The sequence below is a fragment of the Camelus dromedarius genome, chromosome 20, assembly GCF_036321535.1.
Source record: "Camelus dromedarius isolate mCamDro1 chromosome 20, mCamDro1.pat, whole genome shotgun sequence".
In the NCBI taxonomy this organism is placed as follows: domain Eukaryota; kingdom Metazoa; phylum Chordata; class Mammalia; order Artiodactyla; family Camelidae; genus Camelus; species Camelus dromedarius.
The window spans coordinates 13,853,341-13,881,027 of record NC_087455.1 but is presented as its reverse complement, the minus strand read 5'-3'; the positions used below and the strand labels follow the sequence as shown (position 1 = coordinate 13,881,027).

The following is a 27,687-nucleotide window of genomic DNA, read 5'->3' as shown; positions in this document are numbered from 1 at the left end:
TAAGAGACCAGGCCATTAGCTCTCTCCCTAAATAGGCAAAATCCCTCCCCAGTGTAGTATTCAGTCCAAATTTCAGTTCAGTGCCTCCAACACACGAGCACCTGTATGTGGCAGGCACTGTGCTATGTACTGGGAATAGGGCCTTGAACAAGAATGCAGTCACGGTCCCCAGGATGCTGAGAGACCACAGGAGACAGATGCTTAGCAAGCGATTATAGGTGGATGAGCCTCTTCAGAGATCAGGGTACCAGCAGACCATACAGGGAGACCTTCTACCTCACCTACAAATCAAGATAGGCCTCTCCTTGATGAAATGATGCTGACGCTGGGGGACCTGGAGCAAGGTGACAGAGCAGGCAACTGGAATCAAGAGAACTGTTTCTCTTTCACTGGGGCCTTCTGCAAAGCTGTCCCCAATTCAGGAATAGATGATGTTCTAAAAGTTTGTGTTCAAGTTCATAGGTTTAGAGCTCATAATTTATTTTTCCACAGAAATACACTTACAAATGTGGCTAGGTTTCCAGGCCGGTCCACCAGCATCCAGTTACCTTGTCATGTGCTGCACCACATACAGCATTTTAACCAGGCTTGTTTCTATGGGAAACTTATGTCGAGTCGTGATGTCCAGTGGAAACCGTACTCAGAAGCCCTCCTCTCCCTCACTAAACCCCAGCAGTTTCCTCAAGGAGGTCTCTCCAATCCAGCCCCCAGGTCCCAATCCCACTGCCTTGGGTCAGGCCAATCTCATATCTACCCATAACCTGGTATTAGCACCACAGCAACCAACTCAAAACTCAGTTATCTGCTAAATAAAGAAGTTGTGCTATATTTATACAATGGAATACTACTCAGCCATAAAAAGAGTAAAATAATGCCATTTGCAGCAACATGGATAGACCTGGAGATCGTCATTCTGAGTAAGCCAGAAAGAGAAATACCAGATGATATCACTCATACATGGAATCTAAAAAAAGACAAGACATGAATGAATTTATCCACAAAACAGAAATAGACTCACATGGTAAACAAACTTATGGTTACTGGGGGTAAAGGGAGTGGGAAGGGATAAATTGAGAGTTCAAGATTTGCAAATACTAACTACTATATATAAAATAGATAAACAAGTTTCTCCTGTATAGCATAGGGAACTACGTTCTGTATCTTGTAGTAACCTATAATGAAAGAGTATGAAAACAAAATGTGTATGTACGTGTATAACTGAAACATTACGTTGTACACTAGAAATTGACACATTTTAGACTGACTATACTTCAGTTGAAGAAGCAAAAAACCCAGTCATCTTATCTTCAATTGCTCCTCTCTCCAGCTCTCCCCAACTCCTGAAGCTTCAGCCAGTTCCTTTTTAAGGAACAAATATGAAAATCTTTTAACGGTTTCCATTGTCCATTTGTTCTCCATCTTAGTCTGGAATTTCCCATCAATCTTTTAAGACCTAACCCTCTGCCCAATACAATTTTTTACTTATTTCTATTCTAGTAGCTTTTCAAGTTGATTACAATTTGTGTCCATCTACTCAACAAATATGTGAGTACCCACCATGTGCCAGGCTGTCTGCCTCAGTGGAGAGAACACACTGTGAAGACAGAAATCTGCTCCTACTTGCATCCGCCCTGTCACTACTCAATAGACATTATATTTAACTCAGAGTTGAGTTCATATCTTATCTTTGGTAACTTCCACCTGCTTGAAGTGACCTCATTTTCCTGAAGTTTCCTTACTTGGGAAACGGATAATACTTCACAAGTGGGCTTCAACGCTGATTCCCAAACCCAGCTGAATAGCAGAATCACTGGGAACTTTAAAAAGATGCAGAATGAGGACAAAGCAAGAAACACATTTTTCAAAAGTTCCAAGTGATTCTCATGTATAGCCAGACTGGAAACCAGAGATTGGAGACGTAAATTATTCATGAAGCACATCAATGCTCAACACCCAGTTGTGCTGTAGAAAATGGGGTTCTACCCTAAGGAACGGAGGTTAGAAGACGAGGGGAGCGTATGGCAAAGCATTCTGGGCGTAAACCATCCACGGAAGGGCTTACATGACGTGATGCTCCCCGCCCCATCTGCATCACCAGAGCAGCTCTGGACCACACACAAAACTGCCAGGAGGCGCATGTTCTCTCAGCCCAGCTTTTCAAGACACTAACAGGAATAAATTTTTCCAAAGGTTAAGCTTCAAACCTAAATAGTTTGAACCTAAAGGTTTGAATCTAATAGGACCTCAGAAAGAGTTGGCCACAAATGAAGCAGCTGGCAGCTGCCACATCACTTCTTACATCAGTGTTACTCAAAAGGTAGCTTTAGAACACAAGGCTATTGGCAACGTGCTGTCCTCCCAAAGCAGCAGGGTTGGTCCTACTTTTTCGGGATTTCCCTCAGTACCAGAGGAGGAGTGCACAGCCCTGCTCCTTCACATCGCCCATCTTGTGGTGAAGGATGAGGACCTGCCTCAGGCCTGGGGTAGACTTGGATGGTGGAGGAATGTCATGGCATCTGCCTTCCATGGTCGGTGGGTTCTTTTACAGAAAGGGGATGATTTCCTCCTAATTCTGGAGGGCGCCAGGACTCAGAGCCATGGATGGAGGCCACGGAAATGCTATAAAGCATATTACAATCAGATATAACCCTTAACCCAATGTGCTGAAGCATCTTGCTTCACTGTAATGAAAACCCAGAAACCCCGCTTCCACAAATGAATCCTACAGATATTTTCCAACACGTGAACAGAAGTAGGTACAAAAACGTTCGCTGCTGTCTCACTCTAATAGTAACACACACTGGACACTCCCTCAGTGCCCAAGAGACAACTGGCTACAGAAATGACATCATAGCTAAAAAAGGCAGCGGAGTAGGGATACGGACACTTAAGACAGACAACCATCAAGTTGTACATTTTAATTTACAATTTTTACCAATAAAAAGGATTAATTACAAAAAGGGGATTTCTCTATACAAAATAAGGAATTTTTTTGCATTCATAGAGAGAACTTGCTGTCACATCTCGCCTTGCCAAATCAAATCTCAAATAGCTTGCTTAGCTAAAATTATTCCCAAAAGGTAGGTAATCCAGACAAAATTAATAAAATTATCAGCTTCCTAAATGTGTTTAAGAATTTAATGAACATCTCGCCTGGAACTGAAGCATTCTACAGAACACTTGTAACCTTTAGAACGATGACTGCTCTCAGGCAGTTGAGTTGCTAAGAGGGCGTCTAAGAACGCCGAGCTCACTTACCATGAGAATCTTCTTACAGACATGCGCCTCCTCTCCAGCACGGTGCCTGCAACTGCGACGTAACAGGAAGAAGGGCTTCTAAAATTTTACAAGTGAATTTTATTGGGGCCACAGGTCAACAGCAGAACATGTGACAGTGAGCGTTCAGATTCTCCACACCTCCTATTTTATCATATAAATTAAATATGAACAAGCACGCACACACACACACACTTCAGATGTGAGGAGCTCTTTTCAAATCCCTACTTCCTAGTATCACACACAACCCTGCTTCGGCGTGGGGCAGAGTCACACTGTTAGCGCACAGTGCTTCCTGCACAGAACTCCTGGTCAAAATGTTCAAAGCCTTTTCTAGTTGACTAACATGGTGGCCACTCAACACTGCTCCTAGCAGTCTGCTGTCAGAATATAAACATAGAATCAGAAACCGTGGGAAGCATTGCAGCCTTCAAAAAACTATTTGGTGACAAGCCTAGCTCTGATGGAAGAAGTCCACCTATAAAAAAAGAGTTGCGCGTACTGAGGCTGGTCTGATGTACCTTGATGACTCAAAATAAAAAAGACCCTCAAACACAAGATGCTTCTAAAGCCATTGCAACCTCAAATTCACTTAGATGTGCTTATAATAGCTCCTAAAATTAAATCTACATACAGAGGAGCTGCACCTTCCCCACAACTAACTCAAGCACATAGACACTGCTGGGGGCACTCAGTTTGCAATAAAATGACAACTTAAATAGGGTTTAAGGTTCTCCCCTCCACTCCACGTAGTAAACATATATCCAGAATGAGCATGAAGTAGAATCAACGCCCAGGTGCCTCTCAAAGAGAGCTTCTCCCTGGGGCCAATGTGATTTGGAACTTACTAGCACAATACAAATCTACTACTCTGGGTACACACAGAGCCAGTATGCCTGACACGAGACACTAAGGGATCAGACCCACCATGGTTTAAGCCCAGCCCCTGTGTAAGATGCAGCTCCACTACATTTTTGATCACTAAGACAAAAACATGCCCAGCAACAATCCTCAGGCTTCATAATATCAATCTGGTCCTCACTGCCTCAGCAGTGCTTTTTTTTCCCTTCCTATCTAAACAGCTGAAGAGGTGGCAAATGGTGGCAAGTGCTATCAGGTCACAGCAACTCCAAAAGCTGAGAAGGCTCTTCCTCTGCGCTCCGCCTTCTCCCCTATGGTTACCGTTCTGCCGCTGGAAGATGGTGTGAGCGGGTTCTTCGTGGCCAAGCCTTGGCAAAAGTCAATAAATAAAAAGAGCTTGTCAAAGGCAGAATTGTTTTATGGGCAATCCCTCTGGCTGAGAATGTGGGGGTGGGGAAAAGTAGGAGGGAGGTGTGTGCACAAGAAAGAGGTCAGAGTCCCTTTGACAAGGGTTTGGTGACCCAACCCCAGATGCCCAGCTTGGTGCCAGCAGAGCGGCACCTGCCGAAGCCCATTACTCAGCTGGAAAAGGAAGAGAAGACACCAGAGAAGACGGTCAGTTCTGCAGTTTACACAGTTGATATTTGTTCTTCTTAGCAGTAAGGACTTGAATGAGAATCATGAAACTTGAGGAACACTTATATTTTTTTTTCTTCAGGTTTTAAAAAAATTGTTGTCTTGTACTGAAAGACTACATTCAGTGTGGGTCAGGTCCAACAGCGTTAGCTGAACTCGGTGATAGGGTCACCCAGCACTGGGAGAAAACTTCATCTGAGTGGAGAGGCTGGTGGGCAGGCCAGAGGCCACTCCTTCACTGGTCCCCAAGTCGAAAGCCCTGTCCCCAGTTGTGTCTCCCGCCTCCACCGTTCTGATCGGCGGCTCGCCTCATGCTAGCAGGGGGCACGCCGAACCCTGACACCCCTCCTCTCCTGCTGGGCAGCCAGCGGTACCTGGAGCAGAGACGGGAAGGAACAAAGGGAGAGAAGACCACAGAGTCACTTCCACGCAGTTATCCATCCCTTCTCCCTTTCCTGGTGCTAACCCGGCATGTCACCTCCCAATTATATTAGTCCGTGGCCATGGAAAGGCTGAGGACGATGTCTTATTTAACTCTGCCTTTTTTTTTCCTTTCTAATAATTTTGCACTGCAATTTATTTATTTTTAAGGGCGGTACTGGGGATTGAGCCCAGGACCGCGTGTGTGCTCAGCATGCGCTCCACCACTGAGCTCTACCCCCCCCCCCAATTCTGCCTTTCCAGCACTTAGCTCAGTGCTTGACCACAGAGGGGACTCACTTTTTATGTTTTTTTCCATTTATTAAGCTTTCAAGCTAACTTCACACTCTTTTTTTTTATTATAAAAGCAATTCATGCAGAACAGTTTGGAAAGAGAAATATTACACCCACAAGCCCAACAACAACAACAAAAAGCATCTATATAGCATTTTTGTTTATGTAAATATGGACTGAATTGGCTTAAAGGATGCAAAATAAATTCAGTTCCAAAGGACAAATACACAGCCAGAGTGTTTGAGCACCGCCCTCCGCGATGCAACTGGGTTCTTCAGTGCCCATCAAGGGACACTAGAAATGGTGACTTTATGTCTTGGAGTTTGGGCATGTTTTAAAGCTTATTCATAGTCTGCCCTCCAACTGCATTCGTTCCATCTCATAGACGGTGGGAAAGCTGAGGCCCCAAAAGGTGAGCTGACTTCTCATCTTACAAATGAATAAATTAAGAGTCACAGAACAGAGGAGAGGGTATATAGGTCAGTGGTACAGTGTGAGCCTAGCATGCACAAGGTCCTTCCTGGGTTCATTCCCTAGTACTGCCACTACAAATAAATTTTAAAAAAAACTAATTACCTCCCCTCCCCGAAAAAAACAAAAAAAATGATTAAAAAAAAAAGTCACAGAACAGCTAAGAATACCTAAACCCAGATCTCTAAGTTCTCAAGAGTTTCTCCAACTATTTCCCTTCCCTGACTATCAGTAAATTGAGAATGTATTTTAACCTATTCTATTTATCAGATCCTGATGTTTAAGATTTTGCTTGAATGCAGAGATCACAATCTGATACCCCTGTTTAAACCCCTCATACTAAGAGCAAACCACGACAGGCGACTGGCCTGCAGCAAAAAGCCTGCAGAGCTCAACTGTATCACAAAGGGTTTCCCTTACACCAGGCGCTGCATGTTTACAAATGCGTCTCGTCTGCACAACAGCCCGATGAGGGAGGCACGACCATTACCCCATTTTATAAACAGGAAAACTGAGGCAAAATTGAGTCAAGCTCTTCTAAAGAGACGGGCAGGATTCAAACCCAAGCAGCCGGGCTCTGGGGCCTGTACCCTGCACCACTTCCTGCACCTCATACTTCCGCAGGGACACAAAGAGCAAGACTCAGGTGACAGCAGTCAGTGACTGGAGTCCTCGTGTGTCTACGTCACCCCTGTGAGCTGCACACTCCCTCCCCAAAAAGACAATAAACACCTTTTAAACAGAAAAATCGCTGAGCACAGAAGAGAAGAGGATTTGTCTACTCTTCTAAACAGAATGCAGAATAGTGATAGAGCTTACAATTCTGTAACTCACATCTTCCCTTTCAAACAAATACAGTTTTATCATTAAACCAACATGTATTTCCAAGCGCTGATTTCTCAACATTCATGACGTTCTGGCACAATAACGTTCCTCCGAAGTATATAATAAATCAGAAGACTTAAAAAAGGCAACTCCAGGGCTGTCACGCTTTGCTTCTGACTATGAGACAATATGGAAGCCATCTCCACGGCTTAAACAGATAGTGAAATTAAATGCAAGTAATTAGTATAAAAAGATACCCAATTATACATAATCAACAAAGATTTATGGTAATTTCAGAGCAGTTACTGTTTTTGCAAGGAGCTACACTTTGTCATCTGATCTTTATGCAAAATTTCACAGAAGGGCTTCTACCAACAGAGAAAGCTTAAGTGGAAGGCGGGCTCCAGTGTGCTGTGGACTTTGCACTAGAACCTCACGCACTTTGTTTCCCACAATTGAGCAATCTCTCCAAGCCATTAAAGTCAGAATATGGCCATTTAAGGTAAAATAACTGTTGGCTGCCCCCCGAAGCAACAAGTATTTTTTTTAATTGATGCATCTGCCATTCAACTTGATAAACCTAGATCAAAAATCCAAACCTGCTGTTACTGTATCCTCTGATAATTAGAAAGCAGATTGGTCATTTGTTTTTTTCTAGCCTGAAGGCAATTCAAGGCTCAGAAGAGAAACAAGTTTCTTTTTATGCTCTTAATGGGAAAAAAAAAATGCTGTACTTCTGTTTGTACATTTCATAATAAAAGTCTTTCCAAAACCTTCCTCTAACCTATAAAAGTGGGGTGTAGGGGGAGAGGGGTGCCTACTCAGGTTGTACTTCCCTCACCGACCCCTTGGAAGAGTGATAAACTGCAAACCATTAAAATCGAGCAAGATGTGAAAATTGTTTTTTTGCTTTTTTTTTTTTTCCAAGCTTTGAAACACAAGCCATTATTGCATATGCTCCACTGGAGATTAGGCGTGATTGTCAGCCCGGCTGTGACACCCAGATGGTGATTTCACTGGTCCTCCTTCAACAGCCTTTTGCTTCTCTGACAGAATGGTCACACACTTACATGCTTCAGTGTGTCAGCATCTCTTCAGGCTCGGCAACCCCCCCCCCCCCCACACACACACACACACTGCAGGAGCAAGGCCAAGAGCATGTCTCTGCTGAGAGCCCAACACTGTGGTGCCGGCCTAGCCCCGCAGGCCAGTGAGTGAGACAGGGCCTCCTCCACATCACAGACATGCAGACTGAAGCCTAGACGTTTTATCAGGTCACTTTCCCAATATCAAAACTGGTAAATGCAGAGAATGGGGTTCCAAGTCAAGTCAACCTCAAAACCAGCCTCAAAACCTAAGCTGTGCCCTTGGCCCCCTCACTGTAGTAAATCCACCAAGCACACCCTCCTGGGGCAGGACTGTACAAACCCCAGTCTCCCATGTTAACACTGAGAAGCCCTTTAACTATTCTAGCCTATGATACTGAATATAAAAAAGTTTAAATTGCTAACCAATGAGCCTGCCTACCCCCTTATCCCCTTCCTCTGCCAAAATCTTGGGAAAACTGCTAATTCTGTTACCCTGGCCCCAGCTGCACACACAGGGGCCACACACAGGTGCCCCGCCCACTGAATCCAGGCTCAGGGGCCCCCAACTATGAGGGCCGCAGGAGACCTGGCTTCCTGTGACTGCGACCAGGGCAAGCCACTTGTTGAGTCACATTTCTCCATCAGACAGAGAGGGAAATCCCACCCCTCCAGGAGTTTTCACCAGGATGCAGAGGGACACGGGCAGTAAAATGATTATCAAATGAGATGGGGAAGAAACACTTACAAAAACTGAGGTGTGGATAGAAAATTCCTTCCTCCCAAGTCCATCGGGTATCTGAACATGAGGAAGAAATAAAGATGTCCAACAAGATTTCCAATTAGCTCATTGATGACCCTGCAAAAACAGAGAGCCAAATGAGTCTAAAAACATTCAAGCAGCAAAGTGAGGCTCAGTGAGTTTTCACTACCAGCACAGGGAAGAAGCCGTGGTGGCAGCCTGTTTCTGGTCCCTGGGCGTCTGTGACAGCTCGACAATGAGCCCCTGTATCGTCTGAGTGGCAAATGCATTCTGAGTGAGAAGGGAAATCGGTCCTGCTGGACCAGCGGGTCTGTGCTCTTCAAGGTCAGCTGCTCCGCTGACATCTCTTTCAAGCCCCCGCCCATCCTCGAAATACTGTTTCTGCTACTTCCTGTCTCAAGAGTTAGGGGAAGTCGCCGAGCAAGCTTCTGAATGCTTTCAGTCATGAATACCATAAAACGTGGCAAACTGGAAAGCAAGCAAGACAAGCAAGGGAGCAAGGAAAGCAGGGACGCTACATGTCTGCCCCTGTTCCCGGAGCCCTGATCACTTCTCCTTCGCCTCGTGTGCCCGACTATAAGACAGCCCCGCGATCACTTCGGAAAGCTGACCTTCACCTTGCAGTCCTAAAGGAAGCCCCGCCCTTCTTCAGTTTTCCCACGGCTGACATACAGGCCACCTGGAGGTTTTACAGACCCACCCTTACTGCGACCTAAACTTCTCTGTCTTTGCCTGCAGCCTGATTCCTGTTAGGACAATCCAACATCTCCAGTGACTCCCGCACACTGCCCTTCTGGGCGGTGGGCAGTTGCACCAAGCCCAGAAGCTGCTCTGCTCTAAGCAGAGTCTGTCTGCTCGAGTAACGTCCTTCCTCTACAGACGTGCAGGAGAAGTCAGGGCCACACAGAGCAAAGACGTCACAGGCATAGCAAGAACTAGGACTATTAAAATCTATTTAAAAACATTAAAAGTATTTTGCAGTGTAAGAAACAAGGAGTTCTGAGAACAGTTGCATCTTGAAAATCCTCCTTCTTGAACAGAGGCACTCAAGGTTTTCCAGAGTCTCGAGTCTAATTCCAGACTCGATATTTGATCCCATTTGGCCAAAACTTCTGTACTATCGAACCACTGACAAAACTACTTCCCAGTTGAGAATGTGTGCATTTCTGTGACTGGTGAGCAGTTTCCAAGGCATTCTAAAAAAGCCTTTAAGAATAAAATCGTAATTTTATGCACAGAGCAGTCGACTCAGACACAAATTAGGTTTCCTTGCTCAATCTGGATGGTGAATCCAGAAATCAGTATTCAAAAACACTTATATGGAAGCATACTATAACAGTAAACTAACAACAACATTCAGTGCTAATGTGCTTAAAGCCTTGCAATTTTAATCAATTACATCAAAATGAAATTAATTCAAAAGTATAAGGCTGCAAACATCAACACTGAGATTCTTCCACATTTTATAAAGATTAGACGAAGGAAGATGAATAATAATAGATGTCTTCCAAGGATTAGTTTGCAATTAAATAAATCTAATATGACTTACGAGCCTCCGATGATATAGTTGAATCCAAGAATAACCCAAGGTAAATAACAGGCCTAGAAAAGAATATACACACACACGTGAAAAACTACGCCTAAAGAGGATACAGCTGCTGGGGGCTAGGATGGGTAAGGACATACTGACAAGGGCTTTTATAAACCCTTCGGAAAGTCACTGCAAAAATTCCTTAGATCAATCTAGCGTCATTCCTGTTGCACTTGAAACTTCCCACCTAAAATTGTACTTATCCCTATATTAGTAACTGGAGACAAGAGGACCTTGCCCATAGGTTTCAGATGCAATACATGCCCTGCTGAATTAATATTAACAGCTTTAGAAAGTCAATGAGCATCCTATGAACACTAATAAAAACAGTCCATAATAGATTTACTAAGACTCCAGCCAGCAAATTGCTACCAATAAACTACAAAATGCCCCTTTCTGTTAGGTTCTCCTTTTACATATCTCACAAAATTACTGTGAATTTTGATCACATTACACATCGATATCTTGAACTAATACTCCCCAAATAAGACAGCTCTCCAGATGAATTCAACATTTGATCCCCTGTGAAAAATTAATCAACAGGGACCTCAGTTAAGGAGCACTAGGAGACCAGAAGGGGGAGCTCGTACGCCCCATTCCAACCGCAGAGCCCGACAGGAAGACAAACTTCTTTCCTTGCAAGGACTGAGCCAATGAAAAGCTTTGTTTACCATCGCCCTCCTAACTTCCTTTTCCTTTCTCTAGAAAAGCGCTCTCCTTCCCTGGGCATGTGGGGACCCGCATGTGGCTCACCAGGGTTGCAGACCCCAAAATGTAATATTCCACAGATCCCAAATAAACCTGTCTTTGCTGGAGAAATATCTGGCAGCCTATTTAGTTCAGGTCAACCCCCCTTATCAGATTCAAGATACCATACTAAGAACTAAGGGAGTTGCAAAAACATCACAAACCAGTAAAGAAAGGGTTATACGTCAGAGACTTGAAGGCAGAACATGGTAAGTACTATAAAGAGGAACACAAAGTATTGCAGAAGCTGGACTCATTCCAGGCAGGAGAGGCAGGAACTATGTTCAGTTCCAACTCAAATTAAGAACGAGTAGAATTTACGTAAGGAAGAAAATCAAAAGATGCTACAGGTGGGAAACTGTGAGAGAAGGCACAAAGGGAAGTGTATGGGGGCGAAAAACAACCTGCTGTTCGCTAAAGTGTAAAATACACAACAGGGAGAGATAAGAACAGATTTGAAGAGAGGGTTCTACATGAGTATCCTTCCCTCCCTCCCTCTACCACACACACATACATGAGATCACTCAGGGACACAAGCCTGAGGGGCCTGAGGTCCAGAGGGGGTGAGAAGTAATGGTCAGCAAAGGATTCTGGGTTGACTAAAGAAAGACAGGGTGACAGAGGACAGACAAGGGGCTGGCCTATGGTATACTGCTCTGCAGTGACCTCTTCTGGACATGTCAGAAAGTACATCTCTGGGCTGAAGGGAGGGACTCGTGCAAAGACAAATGAAAAGGAAATTTTGCCAACTAGGTTAAAGTACCTTAAATCGTGTTCCAAACCAAAATGATACAATCATGTCTCTGTTCAGCTGGGCCCAGACATAAAGTACTGACATGATCAAAGGGATCATCAGCAACTGCAAAAGAAGTCAACACGTAAAGATGAGGCTCAAGAGGCATTTGAAACAGAGGCTTAGCGTGAATTTACTTTTTTTTTTAACCTCTCTCCTCCAAATAAATTCTCACATAGTTACTCAAAAAGCAGAAAAAAATTCAACTCATCAGAATTAAAAATTGGTCCTTTTACTTAATTAATTCTGCCATGCACACTTTAAAATCCTCTAATAAAAGACAACACAGTATTTTGAGTGGATTCAGAAATACCAGGGTATTCTCCATTACTTAAAAAAAAGCAGGCAATAAAACTCAGTGTATACTCTCGATTTTAAAAAATACATATCCACATACCTGCATAGAAAATACTGGATAACCATCATTCTCAACATTCAAACATAATAAAGAAGCCAGAAATGAGCAAGAAAAGTAATGATTCACATAACTCACGTAAGATCGTCAAAATGCCGTACGAACTAGCCACGTAGTTACTGCAATTTTAACATCTGTCAAAGGCCATTAATAGTCAATATGAAACATATAATAGGGCAAATGGTTTCAAGGGACACTTACCTGCATATCCATCGCTAAGCCAGTTATCTTGGTTTGTAAAGTTAAAGATCAGATACGAATAAAGCATTCTGCCCCTAGTAAAAGTTTGTTTCATTCCAGTTTTTTGAAGGAAAACATTTTTCTACAGTTCAGGTTGCTTAAAACATCCCAGAACACAAGGGTGTCTAATATTCTTCATTATGAAGATGCCAGGAGACTACTTGATGACAAGGAAACGGTAGGAATTAACTGCTTTGGCATATGACCCATCCGGTCACCCGTGCCCTCGGTACCTTGCCACTGCATCTGAGCATTTCTCTTTCAATGGCAAGATGGAGGAGGTGCCTGTGCCCTCTGAAACAAATAATGCTTCTCCTCACATTCAGGGGTCCACAGTATGGGTGAAGTCCAAAACAATTTATTTTCTTTCCTAAAGGAGGGGAAAGGGCATTCGAACTGTCACATTTTTCTGGCTCTCGGCCAAGTTTGAATGGAAGCTAAGTCCCAAACAATTTTGAGCTCACCCACTGTGCACAGGGCGTGAGCCACCAAGCCCCTTCTGCTGCTCTGCAGAGGTCCACGGCCGGAAGCCTGCTGGCAACTGCGGTCGATGCACAGCAAGCAGAGAGACATGCTCTGCCCTTCCCCCTGAGCCGGGTACTTCCAGAGGGACTGAATTACAGTTTAGGACCTTGAGACAAAGACAGCAATAAAGTCAGAAAAGGCTGCTGGCTTTAAATTAATTTTCTGATAAGGACCGAGGCTTTCAAAAGCTGTCTCATGGCACGGAATCTCTCTGTGCTGTGCTTAACAAGCTGTCACACACGAGAACACAGAGAACTGGGAACAAGATGAGGAACAGTAATAAAATTCAACCAAATGTGGAAAAATCCCACAAAGGCAATGGGAAGAGAATGCGTTACGCAGGGGCCCTGTGATTTATTACCACTTTTGAAAAGAAGTTTTAACAATTCTTAATTATTAACTACAGTAAACAAAGATGCAAACACTATCATATGAAAATGTTACAGATTACTGTCTATTTCCCCAAATCTGGGGAAAAAAAAACCAACTGGTTATTTCTGACCCAAAATAACAGACTGAAGGATACCACGATGCAGATCCAGTTAAAGAGGAGCATGAATAAATAGTCTGCCGGCCTCCCATCGAAAGCTCCTGGAAACAAAAATAAGCCAAATGTCACAGTTCAGAATTTCAGAACAAAGGAACTGCTGTGTTGAGAAATACTTCAAAAAATTAGAGAGAAAGCAAAAATAAGAATATCTTAAAACCACTCCTCTGAGGTAAGAGAAAAGGGAAAAATATCTAAAACCATGTCCGCAATAAAGCCCTGAACTAAAGTCACCTGAGTCTCATGGCTAATCTGAATTCCAGTATGTAAAATGCTTGACCACCACGAGCTCAGAGACCCCAAAGGGAGGACAGTCAGGTCCACAGCTACTGAGACCCCAACCCCTGGAGCCCCTCACAGCCCACTGGCCTCTCCTTCACGGTGCTCACCACGAGAGGAGCTGGTGGCTCATCTGGGATTACCTGGGCATCCCTACTCCCTGCACTGGACCATGAACCCTGTCAGGGGACCAGTCACGTGTGTTTTGTCTACCTTTGTGTCTGCTCCACATGGCTCTGCTGGGAGATGCTTACTATTGTTATTATTGGAGACACGCACACACGCGAGCGCACGCACACACACACACAACCATTTGTCTGCCGCTGGACTTATAGAGAAGATTCCATCTCCATCTTCCTGAAGCTCACATTCTCACAAAGGAAAACAGTGATGGAGGGAACAGCCAAATCTTTCCATAGCCTTGACTCTGACTCCTACTACACCTGTGAGGGACAATGGAAAGACCTACACCCCCTTTTGACAGATGAGGAAACAAAGCTATAGGACCAAAGTCACATGGCTGCTTACAAGCAGAGGGAAGTCTCATTACTAGTTCAGTGTTCTTGTCGCTACACCATATGCTGGACTCCGTCTTATTCGAGGGCAGATAATTATCAACCCAGCTCTTCCTTCTAAGGATGACCCTCAAGCCTCCAGCAGGAAGACTAGAAGAGGGGCAGAGAAAAGATACAAATGATGTATGGTCCCCCTGTCTCAGTTACTTTCCCTCCCCTCCAAACCCCATCACAAACACAGGGCGTATAGTTCATTTTTTAAAAATAATCCTAGTAAGTATCAGAAAGGCAGAAAAGAAAATCTATCTAAAAGAAAACAGGTTTCCAGCAAAAGTCTCTCCTCCTTTCCTTATTCCTCCTCCCCTCTCTCTGCCCCAAGACCCTCAAAGGCACACTTTAGCCATAGTACTAAGGATACTGAATGGAAGGGGATCACTATGATGTATCAGAGCTGAGAGTCTAACAAAATATCTGAATTTCAATAATACTTGTGCTTCTTTTGATGTGGCTTTGGCTTTGTGATTTCTAAGGACTCTTTAGATTGAGTCCTTAAAATACTGTAATTATGTAAACTACAGTACTATATTATTTGGCAAGCTTGCAACCGGGAATTTACAAATTAACTGGTCTCAAATTGCAGTCTTCCAGTTCACATCAGAATCCTTATAAATAAGCCAACACTGCTACAGACTTAAAATAGCCAAGTGGGAAAATATGCAGGTGGTGAGTATTTGGTTGAAATGTTATCCTGAGGCTCTATGGTGGAGAGCAGACTGGGGCGTCAGTAAACTGGGCTCCAGTCCTAGCTGGGTTTCTCAAATGGCTTTGTGACCTCTGGGGCATGTCGCCACCCCTCCAGACCACTGTTGTCTGTGAAATAAGAGGGTTACATGGAAAGATCTCAAAAGTCCCTCTCTACATGAATGTTCATAGTAGCACTATTCATTCAGCAAAAAAAAGAAAACAGGTCAAACGTCCAACTGATGATCAACAAAATGTGGTAAATCCATACAATGGAATCTTATTTGGCAATAAAAAGGAACGAAGTTGTACTACATACACACCACATGGAAGAACTTTGAAAACAATATGCTAAGTGAAAGAAGCCACACACAAAAGACCACATAGTGTATGATTCCGTGTATAAGAAATGTCCAGAATAGGTAAATCTAATCTAAAGAGGCAGAACACAGATGGGGGTGGCAGGAGGTTGGGATTGAACAGAACTGGGGAATGGCTACAGTGATGAAATGTTCCAAATTGATTATAGTCATGATTGCACAACTCTGTGAATATCCATTGAACTGTAAACTTTAAATGGGTGGAACTGTACAGAATATAAATTACGTATCAATAAAGCTGTTTTAAAAATGTCTCTCAGCTCCAGCATTTCAAAATATTCTGTGACTATAAAATAGTAAATAGGGGGCAACTCCTAAGAATTAAAGAAAATGAGAGACAGAACAATCCCACAGATTCACCTTCATTGTTACTCAGGTAGAATAATGTTACCCATTAGCTGTAGTGCCTGACTAGGTCGTAGAGATGGGTAAATGGGTTCAAGGAACTTCAGTAACCAGAAGAAAACAATTTTACAAGTAAAAAGTAGTCATGAAATTATTGTGCTTTAGGCAGTAATATGATTTTTTTTTGTCCTTATATTTCAGAGGTAAATAATGAAGTATTTATGGATGATGAAATGTATCCTATCTGTCATGTGGCTTCAAATAATCAGGAGTAAGGGAGACAGCCATAGACACAGATCAAATAAGACTGGCTATAGGGGGAGGGTAGAGCTCAAGTGGAAGAGCACATGCTTAGTATGTACGAGGTCCTGGGTTCAATCCCCGGTACCTCCTCTAAAAATAAATAAATAGATAAATAAACAAAACAAAGTAACTTCCCTCCCCCCCAGAAAAGACTGGCTGTCAAATAGATAACTGTTAAAGGTGAATGATGATTAAAAGGAGTGCAGACTGTCACATGCTACAACACCAATGAACCTTGAAAACATTATGCTAAGTAAAAGAGGCCAGTCACAAAAGGACATATAAAATGTCCCAAACAGGCGAATCCATACACACAGAAAGTAGACGAGTGGTTGCCAGGGACTGGGAGGAGGGGGAGGCGGGATGGAGGCTGTTGCTTTGGGTTTTTGTGGATGATGAAAATGTCTGGAATTAAAGACAGCGGTGATGGTTGTATAACACTGTGAATATACTGAAGACCACTGAATTATACAACTTACACTGAATTAACAAGGATTAAAATGATAAATTTTATGTTAGGTGAGTTTTATCTCAATTAAAAAGGAAAAGGAAAAAAGAGGTTCATTAATATTTCTCTCTACTTTTGTATTTGTTTGAAAATTTCCCATAATAAAATGTTTACCTGGTCATGATCTCCCACACGTAATCTAGAGTTTGCTACTAATACATATAAAAAAAGTTTCTCCAACAACTTAACCCTCAATTCAATCACATCAGAGGGGGAGAATGTTAAGCAAGTCAGCAAAGGAGAATGAAAATCATATACTCTGGTAGATTTGAAGATCCAGCCCCTGACACAGAGGTCAGAGTCCTGGCTATCAGTTTTACCTCAGCCAAGTCACTCGACTTCCTTGAATCTCCTGTTCTTCCTCTAGAAAACAAAGGGCATGGGCTAGGTCCCTTCCAGAAGTAATAGTCTATCAACCAACACTCTGTATTAACACAGTGATCTCTGTTTTTTGAGAAGTATCTTAATAGCAAATGCCAATTTAAGGAAAAATGGTATTCGGCACCAAATGCCCACCCTTCTATAGCCCTGTAGTTGTGAGATGATTCACAATTCTCAAACGTATGAGCACTGACTTAAGATTTAAGGGTAGTTCAGAATTTTCTATCCTGAGCTACGAGCCATCAAGTTTACAGTCCCTGGAGTCAGCCAACCTTTTCAAAATCATTCAGGCTTAACCAAATTATATTCACACTTTGATATAGCAGTATATCGATTTCTTGCTTCTCAGTATAAGTAATTCAGAAGAGCATATAAGGTACTATAGGAAATAAGTAGCAATTCAATAAGAAAGTTTTAAGGGAAGAATTTTATAGCTTATCCATGACATCATATAGGTATTCATAGCTGATACACTGCCGCATTCTTAAATCCCAGCTATAAAGTTGAGTGTTTCCATTACAGAGACTAAATCTAGGCTTCTAATTGCATAAAGGAGTGGTTCTCAACCCTAATTTAGGAGCTATATACACTTCAGACTAATTGTGCTTTAAAAAACAGTGACTGTTGTGTGTCTGAAATAGAGAGAGGGAAAATTGAGAGGCACACAGCCCAGCCACACAGGATATGGGCAAGAGTCTCACCAATAAAATGGTGACCCTGCTCCTTAACCTCACAATGATATTATGAGGATTAAAAGCCAGGGAAGTGCCTAGCAGAGTTTTGGCACAGTTTTTAATTCCTGAGCATTTACATCCTTATGCCATTTATTTATATACACTAAGTGCCCTCTAAATTCCTCCAGTAAGTAAATATACAGATTAGTAGATACACAGAAACAATACTTAAAACAACGTACCTGTTTCGAGTCGTGTAGAGTACTGATATAAGAAATATAAATTGACCAAATAAAGAAATCCAGTTCCTGGACCCACAGGGAAATAAAAGGTGGCAGTGATTGGCCTCCAGATCTGTCCAGATCAAAATAAACACAGCTGTTAGTTTCTTTAAGCTCGGTTTTTCTTTCTTCTTTTAACTAAATGAAATTAACCCTTGCAAAACATTCTTCTCAGTGATAAGAGCTACCAAAGGGACACCACCAATATAATTCAAAAAAACAATGGAAGAAAAGTTCCTATCGGTTACAATCACATCAGTCTGCAAGGCAAAGAAATAAGATGGCATCATAAAATAAGCAATAAATATTTCAAAACAAGTGGAAAAAAAATCAATACTAAAGAAGTATATGGTTAATCTTTACTGGGATCAGGTTTACAGTTACACTTATCAAAAATGAATTATAGTACAACTGAACCACTTTGCTGTACACCGGAAACACTGTAAATCAACTATACTTCAATAAAAACAAGAAAATGAATTACAAAGTCAATTTCCAACAGTACAGTAATCTATGTAGGAAAAGAATACAGTGGGATGACAAACCTTGTCAAAAACTGTCATATTCAAAAGGCAGAAGTAAAATAGGAACTTTTTATTCAACTCAAACCAATTTAGGCAATGTGGATCCACAACTTAAAAGTAAGTAATATTCCCTTCCCTGCCCAAAAATTACAGAAAGGTCTACAATGAGAAGGAGGCCTCCGTCCTGACCCTTAGTCTCCCAGCTCCCTTTCTAGCAAGAATGGATCCACTTCCTGTATTTTCTGAGAAATAATAGTATGTGTTACTATCAAGTCTTCCCTTTTCATCCTGCCTTACATTGCACTGTTCTATACCTTGTTTCATTCCCCTGACATTTCTCATCGGCTTCGTAATATTCCTTTCACGTGGATGTCCAAAGTTCATTTAAATGGTTACAAAAGATGAATGAATATTCTTGAGTATCCTCTTTATGTACTTACACATAGGATAAATTCCTGTGACTCAATGTGTTAGATCAAATATTTGCATTTAATTTTGGCAAATATTACCCAATGCCTACAAAAATGTTTAACTAACTTACACTTCCTCCTAAAATGGAGATGAATGCCTGTCTTCTTTCCACACCCTCACAATTTAGTATATTTCACATTCACCAATCATGTTTTTAAAATTTTAGCATTTTCCTTCATTTTTCCGCTAGGCTTGCATTTCTTTACAGAATATGGAAACTGCCCTTTCTCATTGCTGCAATTATTTTCTGCTCTGTTATTAGACTTATGCTTTTGTGGTATTTTGGCCATACTCTGGCATATAGAAATTTAATTTTATATAGGCAAATATATCCATCACGTATCACATTGACAAGTACTTCTCCACTCCAAGAATATCAAAGTGCTCACAGTTGTACCATAACAGGCTCAGGGTTCATCTGAAGAGTGAGAAAGAGATTCAACTTATTTTTCTAGATGGCCACTAGTTTTCCCAATCCTATTTACAAAGTGACTCCTCTTTTCTCCATTGATCTGAAAAGCTACGTTTATTATATACTTATTCCCTTTTATATTAAAGTCTACTTTTAGACTATTCTGTTTGGAATTGAATTCTGATACCAATACCAAGCTATTCTAATCTGTAGTTTTACAATGTGTTTTCTTATCTGGTAAAGTCAAATAATCCCCTTCCTGTTTTTCTTCCACATTCGTCACAATTTTCTTGGCTAGTCTCAGTATCGTATTTCTAAATGAATTAGAACCAACATCTTCATCGTTTCAATGTGATAATGACATAATTTCCAGCTAGACAGGTCTTTCATAGCTTTTATATATAGTTCTCTATAGAGCTTTTGCTTTCTATCTCTTTTTTTACACCCAACCACCAAAGCTGAATTATCTAGTCGTTTGTAATATTTAAAAACTGAGCCTCTTGCACTTTTCAAGTATATAACTCTATCTGTAAATAAAATAGTGTAACTTAGTCTTGTCTAATTCACTGGCTAACAGCACCAGCAGCATGTTAAGTAACAGTGGTTGAAGGAGACGGGCTCCCCAGACTTCTGGAAATGCCAATGTAACACTAGCTTGTGGCTTGAGAGCTGTGTGTCTTACTGCACGAGGATGAAAGATGTGGTCCCTACCTCAAGGAGTTCTCAATAATGGGGAGTCTGTTCAAAGAAGCAAGCGTGGGCACAAGGAAGGGGATGTTTGGTCTTGGGAAAATGAGTACAAAGTCCCCCAAAACTCTAAAGCACAATAAACGAATGGGTATTGCTAACAACTTGGGTGTGGCTGGAACTGAGGGCCTGGATTGTGGGGTTTGGCCAGACACAGCTGGCAAGTCACATTCTCCAAGTACAGGACTGGAACCCTCAGAGCTTAAGTCCCTGTGGAGGAAAATGCATCCTTTACATACCCAAAAAGTTACTTTCCAACAACCCTGTATTAAACCAGTAAGACAAAATAGGTTAAAATTCATTTTGGTTTATTCACAATTTTATCACAGAAATAGTATAAGTCTGATTAGATCACTGGAAATAATTTGAGAAAACATAGATTTTAAGTCGGAGCTCATAAGTTATCACTCCTGAGCCTCAGTTTCCATCTGAAAAAGAGGAGTGATAGACAGTACCTGCTCTATTCCAATTGATGTTTAAAAGAATTAAATAGGGTGCTATTATGCTCACTGACATGCCCTAACTCAGGAGGTAGATTTTATAGATGAGGAAACAGGTTGAGAAAGGTTAAGTAATAGCCAGTAAGTGGTAGAGCTAGAGTTCTGTCCCAGACAGCCTGACTCCAGGGTTTATAATATCAAGCCCCTATTTTTACAATGCCTCTCACAGGTGATGTCATCATTATGAAATATAAAATTAGTACAAGTTTTCAGTACTACTGTATTCGGTATAATCCTAAAATGAACTGAGAGTACGCCCACAAATTCACTCTCCCTGCTTATGAAAGGTACTGGGGGTAAAGACCAGAAGCATGCAAGCCCTTCTTGGCTCTTAAGAAGCTTAGGGCCTTTGAAAAGTCTGGATCTTTCAGCTTGTGTCTTCATTCACGCAGTAACTCTTTGTCCTTTGACTCCCCTTTTCCTTCGCTCACAGACTGTGTAAAAGGTTGGAGTTAAGAATGTAGATATTAAAAAGGTGCTTTGTTAAAAAAAAAACTGTATGGGTGTACCATTATTACACTCTTTTAGGAGTCATATGCTGACCTGATTTTTATAAATTCACATTTTAAACTACTCCTATATTCCTCTAAGTTACTCCAGGCCTGATTTTGGAAAAGAAACCTCGGCTTTTTTCTGACTACATTTTTCACTAACACTGATGACACGAAACTATTTTTAGCCACTGTGTGCACCTGTGCTTTGGAAATCAGTGTCTGTCAAAATACCTCACTTCTTTTCCCAGTTCATTAAGCTTACCCTTGAATTACACTTGCTTTCACTGATCTAAGGGACTTCATATTATTTTCGTATTACTTTAAAACTATAATGTGAAAACACCAGAAGATAGCTCATCTCTTCAGAAGAATTCAGGGTAAGATATTTCTGAAATCCCCATTGAAGGTACCCAACTGAATTTCCTCCTCTCTAGCTGATACAGGAAGTCACAATAAGGAAATGGCTTTATTTGCAGGCTGGGAGTGATGAAGAAACATTTTTGACCCTAGAAAGCCTGTACTGATCCCTAACAGGCATTCAGGGGCAGGGCAGAGAGCCTAGGACTTGCAGGCAAAGCATCTCATTCTAACCCCACGGCATACTAAGGCTGGAACCATAATCACCCCAGCTTTTTCACGAGGAAAGCTAAGCCCTCATTAGTTTAAGTAACCCGCCTGGAGTTCCTCACTTAACAAGGGCAAGAAGCCCATGAGCTCCCTGGCACGGAAGCCTTCAAACAAGCATCAGACAGGGTTCGTGAGCTGCTAGTCCAACAACTTCTGTTGAGTGTTTAGTTCAACCACACCTGCACTAGAATCTCCCAAACAATGTGCTATTGAAATCATTGCAAATGGCACCCAGAGCCTAGAGCAGGGTTTTTCTGACTATCAAAAACAAAGATTTTTCTGAAACCATAAGCATTGGTTGATGTGGAGTTAAAGGAAGTCTGCATGGGTCATCAAGCTGGTGAGAAGGAAGGGCACCATGTGCTAAATGCTGGTGTGAGCAAACTCTGGCTGTTCTCCTGGGGGTCGGGGAGGGGACACACTAGAGAGTCCTCAGTCTCATTTGAGGACTTTAAACGAGCTATTAGGAGCCATCAGTTCCACACCTAGGTATACACACAACAGAAATGCACACCTATGTTCACCAAGACACGTTTCAGAACGTTCACAGCAGCACTATTCATAGCAGTCAAAGCCAGAACTACCCACAAGGCTCGTTGCCAGTAGAACAGGTAAGTGGTGGTCTGCTCACACAAGGGAACAACATATACGATGAGCCGTCTCTAACCACATGCAACAATGTGGGTGACTCTCAAACGTACTGTTGAAAAGAGGCTCGACACAAAAGAATATATACCGTTTAACTTCAACTACAGAAAGTTAAAAAAATTGGCAAAAATCTATGGTATTAAAAGTCAAGATAGCAGATACCTTTGCAGGGGACAGTGACCAGAAGGGAGCAGTAGGAAGGTTTTGAGGGTGCTGGCAATGTTCTGTGTCTTGATCTGGGTGCTTGTTACATACTGGCATTCAGCTTTGGAAAATTCAACAAGCTATAAATATATAATATATATACTTTCCTGCTTGTATACTGTAACTCAACAGAAAGTTAAAAATAAAGCTCTGAGCTCATGGGCAACCTTATCTACAGACCACGGCAGAACTATCTAGTGTGGACAGGACTGCATGGGAAGGATTCTAAAGCTGTACACACCAAAACTTGGCAAAGTTCTAAATCCAAACCCTGAAGCTACTTCTATGCTCAGCCCACAGACCAAGTTCATCCCCCTGACTGTTATGTGTCTACATGTCTCTCCTCCCCAACACACTCAAATCAATCTGCTACGGTTGCTGTCACCAGGCTAAATGTGATACCACGAGCTGAGGCTTGGCAAATACAAGCCCTGGGCCCAATCACAGTCCTGGTCAGTGCCAATTCTTATTATTCTTGGAAACAAATCAGAGAAATTGAGAGTTCTTATCTCCCCATTTCAAATCCGGATGCCTTTAACAGGACAAAAAGTAGGATAAAGCCATTACCTTTCAACTTCAATTACAAATTAAAATTAGAATATTACCATCCAAGGAGAGAAGACAGCAATGGCAGGAATTATTATCAGCTAATAAATAAAAATCGGCACTATTTTTAATAGATTATTTACTGGGCACTTTACAAACATTTTTCTATGTGTTTTATAAGGTAGAGGTGTGAAGTAGATAACATTCTTTCTCCATTTGAAGATACTTGTTTTTGTATTTCTGAAATTAGGATGTGTCTCAACGTATTCATTTAACATAATATATAACTTTCTTCCTCTTCCAAAAAACTGTATTAAATTGATGGAGCACCTTATAATCAATGGAGTTGGAATAAAGTTAACTCTCAGAACAGAGTTAATATGTTATTATATTACCAGTATTTTTAGGTGAAGAAACTGAGGCTCAGAAAGGAAAAATAGCTTGTCTGGGGGCTGAGCCAGGCCTGGAGACCATGACTCAACTACTTGAAATCCCATGGTCTTCCTACTCGAACAGAAAAGGAAAATTCGCTATGGCTGGTTTGAAAGCAATCAAAAATGTTTTGTTCAACATTTTATTAAAAGAGAAACAGACTCACAGACATAGAAAACAAACTTACGGCTACCGGGGGAAAAGGGGGTGGGGAGGGATAAAATGGGAGTTTGAGATTTGCAGATACTAATTACTATATATAAAATAGATTAACAACAAGGTTCTATTGTATAGTCAGTATCTTGTAATAACCTATAACGAAAAAGTATATGAAAAGGAATATATATATAAATATATATATAAAACTGAATCACTATGCTATATACCAGAAACTAACACAAGATTGTAAATCTCTATACTTTCATTCTTTAAAAACAAATTTTAAGTAAAAAAAAGTTTTGTTAAACACTAAACTATGTGTTTTGGTAGATATTATGCAAAAAGAGTTAAACAAGAGAGCTCAGAACAGTCTTGAACTCACCAAAACAGAAACTGAAACAGCAGTTGTCTATCAACTGAGGTAACATTTAATCTCCATATGATTGTGGGAGCTGAATGAGTTAACAGACAGAAAAGCCAACACAGGTGCAGAGGGTGCTGTTATTTTGCCCAGTGAAATGTACCCAGGCAAGCAGCTGTGGAAGACAAAAGCAGCTTCTCCCCAGTGTCAGAATAACAAGTCCAAGAAACAATGCAAGGAAGATGGGAAAATTATAGAAGGTGTGACATGAATGATGACCTTTCTAATCAGTTCATCACTTTTACCATTATACACCTGGAGTCTATTAGAAAGACTATTTTATTAAGCTAACTACAGAAGTGAGCAAGATTTGCAAGGAGGGCCAAAGAGCCAGTTTTGACCATCATTTACAACCATTGCTCCTTATGCATGCGCAATACCTAACATGCCACCAGGCACAAAGTGCACAACATTCACTCCCTCAACAAGTATGTCACCAAAGCAAACAGAAAAGTATACAATTCTGGCTGCATACCCAGATCATATTCTAATATTCAACTGCCTACTTAACTTCTCCACTTAGATGCCTAAAAAGCATCTCGAGACTTAACATGGCCAAAATACAACTCTTGATGGATACCCTCCCCCATCCCCAAACCTAAGCCTCCCTAAACATTCCCAGTCTCAGAAAAAGCCTCCACCAGCCACTCAGTTTTGCTCCTGTGAAAAGAGTGACATCTTTGAGTCCTGCATCTTTCACCCATTCACCCTTCATACCCATTCAGCTGCAACCCTGTCCACTCCGATCCCCAAATCTATCCACTTCTTCCTTCACAGCCACCCTGGTCCAAAGCACCATCTCTCTGATTGCATCACCAAGCCTTCCCTTTCCTCCATTCACATACAAGTCCATTCCAGAGTAGTGAAGGCAATCTTTCAGTCCTCTGTTCAAAAGGTTCTGAAGCCTTTCTAAGGCCTTCGAAATAAAGTTCAAACCACAAAGCCCTATACGATCTAGCCCCAGCCTACCATTCCATCTTCACTTTACTGCACTCACCCCGGCTCGTTCTCTGTCCTCATCTACCAATCCTCGTCCCTACAGCTGACTCTGTCCTAACCATGTAGTCCACCTTCTGTTCCTGATTCCTGCCTGTAAGCCTTTCACTTACTATTCTTTTGTCCTGGAAGACTGTCCCCACAGCCCGATCCTCCCATAGCTGGCTCCTCATCATTCAGATTTCAGTCCAAATATCTTCTCTGAGGCCTTTCTGGAACATTCTGGCAAAGTCACTCTCCATCACATGCCTCACTCTTGTTTTCCTCGTGGGAGCTGGGATTTTTTCTGTCCTTATTCACTACTGTACCCTGAATGCTCACCACTGGCAAGTACCAAATTACTTCCATGTACTCAATCAATACATAAGCACCTGCTGTGTGCCAGGCACTGCTCTAGGTAACAGAAACAGCAGTACACAAGACGAGGGTCTCTCATGGAGTCTTATTCTCTAAAGGGAAACTGACTAACAAACATCAAGGGGTGATATGTAGCAAGAAAAGTTAAGGGTAAGGGAGACAGAGTGAAGAAGGGGAACTACTTTATGTAGGGAAGTCAGATAAGGTCTTGCCAGCAGGGTGGCATTTGGGCCGACTTGAAGGAGATAAGGAGGTAAACCATGGTTATCTTCCTCAAGCAGAGAAACAACATGTGCAAAGGCCCTGAGGAGGGATGAAGTTAGATGCTAAAGAAACAGCAAGGATGCCAATGTGCAGCCTAATATACTGGAGAGTGGAGAACAGTAATTGAGAGGAGGTCAGAGAGGCAGTAGAGGGCCTTGCAGACCACTGAAAGGACTTGGGCTTTATTCACCGAGTTGAGAAGACATTAAAAGGTTCTGGACAGAGGACTGACAACAACATGATTTATGTTTTAAAAGAATCACTCTAGCTGTCTAGAGAAAAGATTGAAAGGAACAAGGCCAGTAAGATCATGGCTTGCAATGGAGAATGAAAAGAAACTGTATTCTAGATATATATCTAAATAAAGCAGAATCTGGTAACAGCCTGTAGAATGTGAGAAGTCAAAGATGACTCCATGACTCTTAGCTTGAGCTCCTGTAATAATGGAGTTGCTATTTACTTCTAGGGAAAAGGGTATTGTTTTGGACACATTAAGTCTGAGATGTCTATTAGTCATCTAAGTGGTAATTTCAAGTAGACAGTTGGATGTACAAGTCTGGAAGTGAAACAGGTCTGGACTGAAAATTTGTGTATTTGTATTTGTGAATCTTCAGTTTATACAAAGTGTTTAAAGCCATGAAGCTACAGCTGGGGAGAATATGAAGAAGAGGTCCTAGGGCACATCACAATATTTAAAGGTCAGGAATATGAGGAACCAGCAAAGGAGGCGAAGATATAGTCAGTAAAGAGAGGGAAGACAAGAATGTTAACCACAGTTCAAATAATGTGTTGAAATTAGTGTCAGATCTTAGTATCTGACCTGCCACTAATTAATGATTTGAATCACAGAATCCAGTGAATAAAGATAACTTCCAGGAAATAAATGTTCTCTTGCAAGGAACGTTACTCTGAACTGCTTTCTTCATGTTTAAAAAAATAACAAGGCCTTCCATTTCTGGAGCAATTTACTCTCTACTCACTTCATAAATTCAGATACTAGATCATGGCCTGGGGGCCACACAAATAAACTCACTCATTGCACCCTTGATTTCAAATCACTCCTGCTGGGAAGAAACCTTATTAACATAAACAGAACTCAGCTGGATGTTGAGCAAGTCGACGTCCACATGTCATCCACGTGGGTGGCAGAGGGAGGTCAGAGGGCAACTGCTCCAGACGGCCACAGGTTGCTAAATCACTGGCGTCCAACAGACTGACAACTGTTAGACTTACTTTCCCACTGCCGCCTTCTCTGAGTAAAGAGGGCGGGGAGCACAATCTTAATAGAGGGGCGAAATCACTCCCTTCCCACCGGGCCAAACCCTAGTGTCCCCCTCCACGTCTCCTGCTACCGAAGCCGGTGCCCATCCCCGAGACCACCAGGACCCCGCCCCGAACCGCTGGAGCCGCCGCACTACAAATCCCACCAAGCACCGCGCGTCCGTAACCTGCGGGTCAGCGTTCCGCCGCTGCGGGGCTACCTGGGGCCTGTAGTCCCCATTCCCCCGTCGGCGACTAGTACCTGGAAGCGATAGAGGAAGGCTTCGGGCCAGAGGAAGAAATAGGCCGGGCTGATAAGGCTGAGTTTGCCGACCAAGGGCACCGCGACGGTGGCGGCGAACCAATAGCGCGTGATGGCCGGGATGCTCCTGAACCAGTCCCCGATGTCCGACATCTTCCTCTCTTCGGTCGCCGGGATCTGCAAAGCCTCTCGACGCCCCGTCCCGGCTCCCTCTCGACGCGGCCCGCTCGGCGAGGGGAAGGTGTCGGGTTGGAAGCCGCCCCAGTCGGGGTGCAAAAGGCGGAGACCGACGGACGTGGCGCCACCGAATTCGGACGAGCGAGGGAGCGTTCGAAGGCGAAACTTCCCCTTCCGGCGGCGGCAGACGACGTTCACCAGAAGTCCCGCCGCTTAAAGGGTGAGCACCGTTTTTACCACTGGGCGGAAGCTGGTTGGTTCGGGGGCGGGGTGGTGGGGGGCGGGGCCTG

General features: G+C 42.4%; 1 protein-coding gene across 2 annotated transcripts; it reads right to left on the bottom strand.

The window, feature by feature from the left end:
• Nucleotides 1-2,903: 2,903 nt before the first annotated feature.
• Nucleotides 2,904-27,605, bottom strand: DERL1 (derlin 1). Of its 2 annotated transcripts, XM_010991000.3 has the most exons (8): nucleotides 27,221-27,605; nucleotides 17,858-17,969; nucleotides 13,469-13,533; nucleotides 12,379-12,405; nucleotides 11,733-11,828; nucleotides 10,181-10,233; nucleotides 8,617-8,727; nucleotides 2,904-5,147 (listed from the first exon to the last, which is right to left on the bottom strand). In XM_010991000.3, the coding sequence occupies exons 1-8, from the start codon at nucleotides 27,371-27,373 to the stop codon at nucleotides 5,009-5,011; spliced, it is 756 nt and encodes a 251-aa protein (XP_010989302.1). In that variant the 5' UTR covers nucleotides 27,374-27,605; the 3' UTR covers nucleotides 2,904-5,008. The 2 variants fall into 2 exon arrangements, with proteins under 2 accessions (XP_010989302.1, XP_031295427.1); XM_031439567.2 differs by lacking the exons at nucleotides 17,858-17,969; nucleotides 27,221-27,605 and adding an exon at nucleotides 14,297-16,348.
• Between the last annotated feature and the right edge of the window lie 82 nt (nucleotides 27,606-27,687).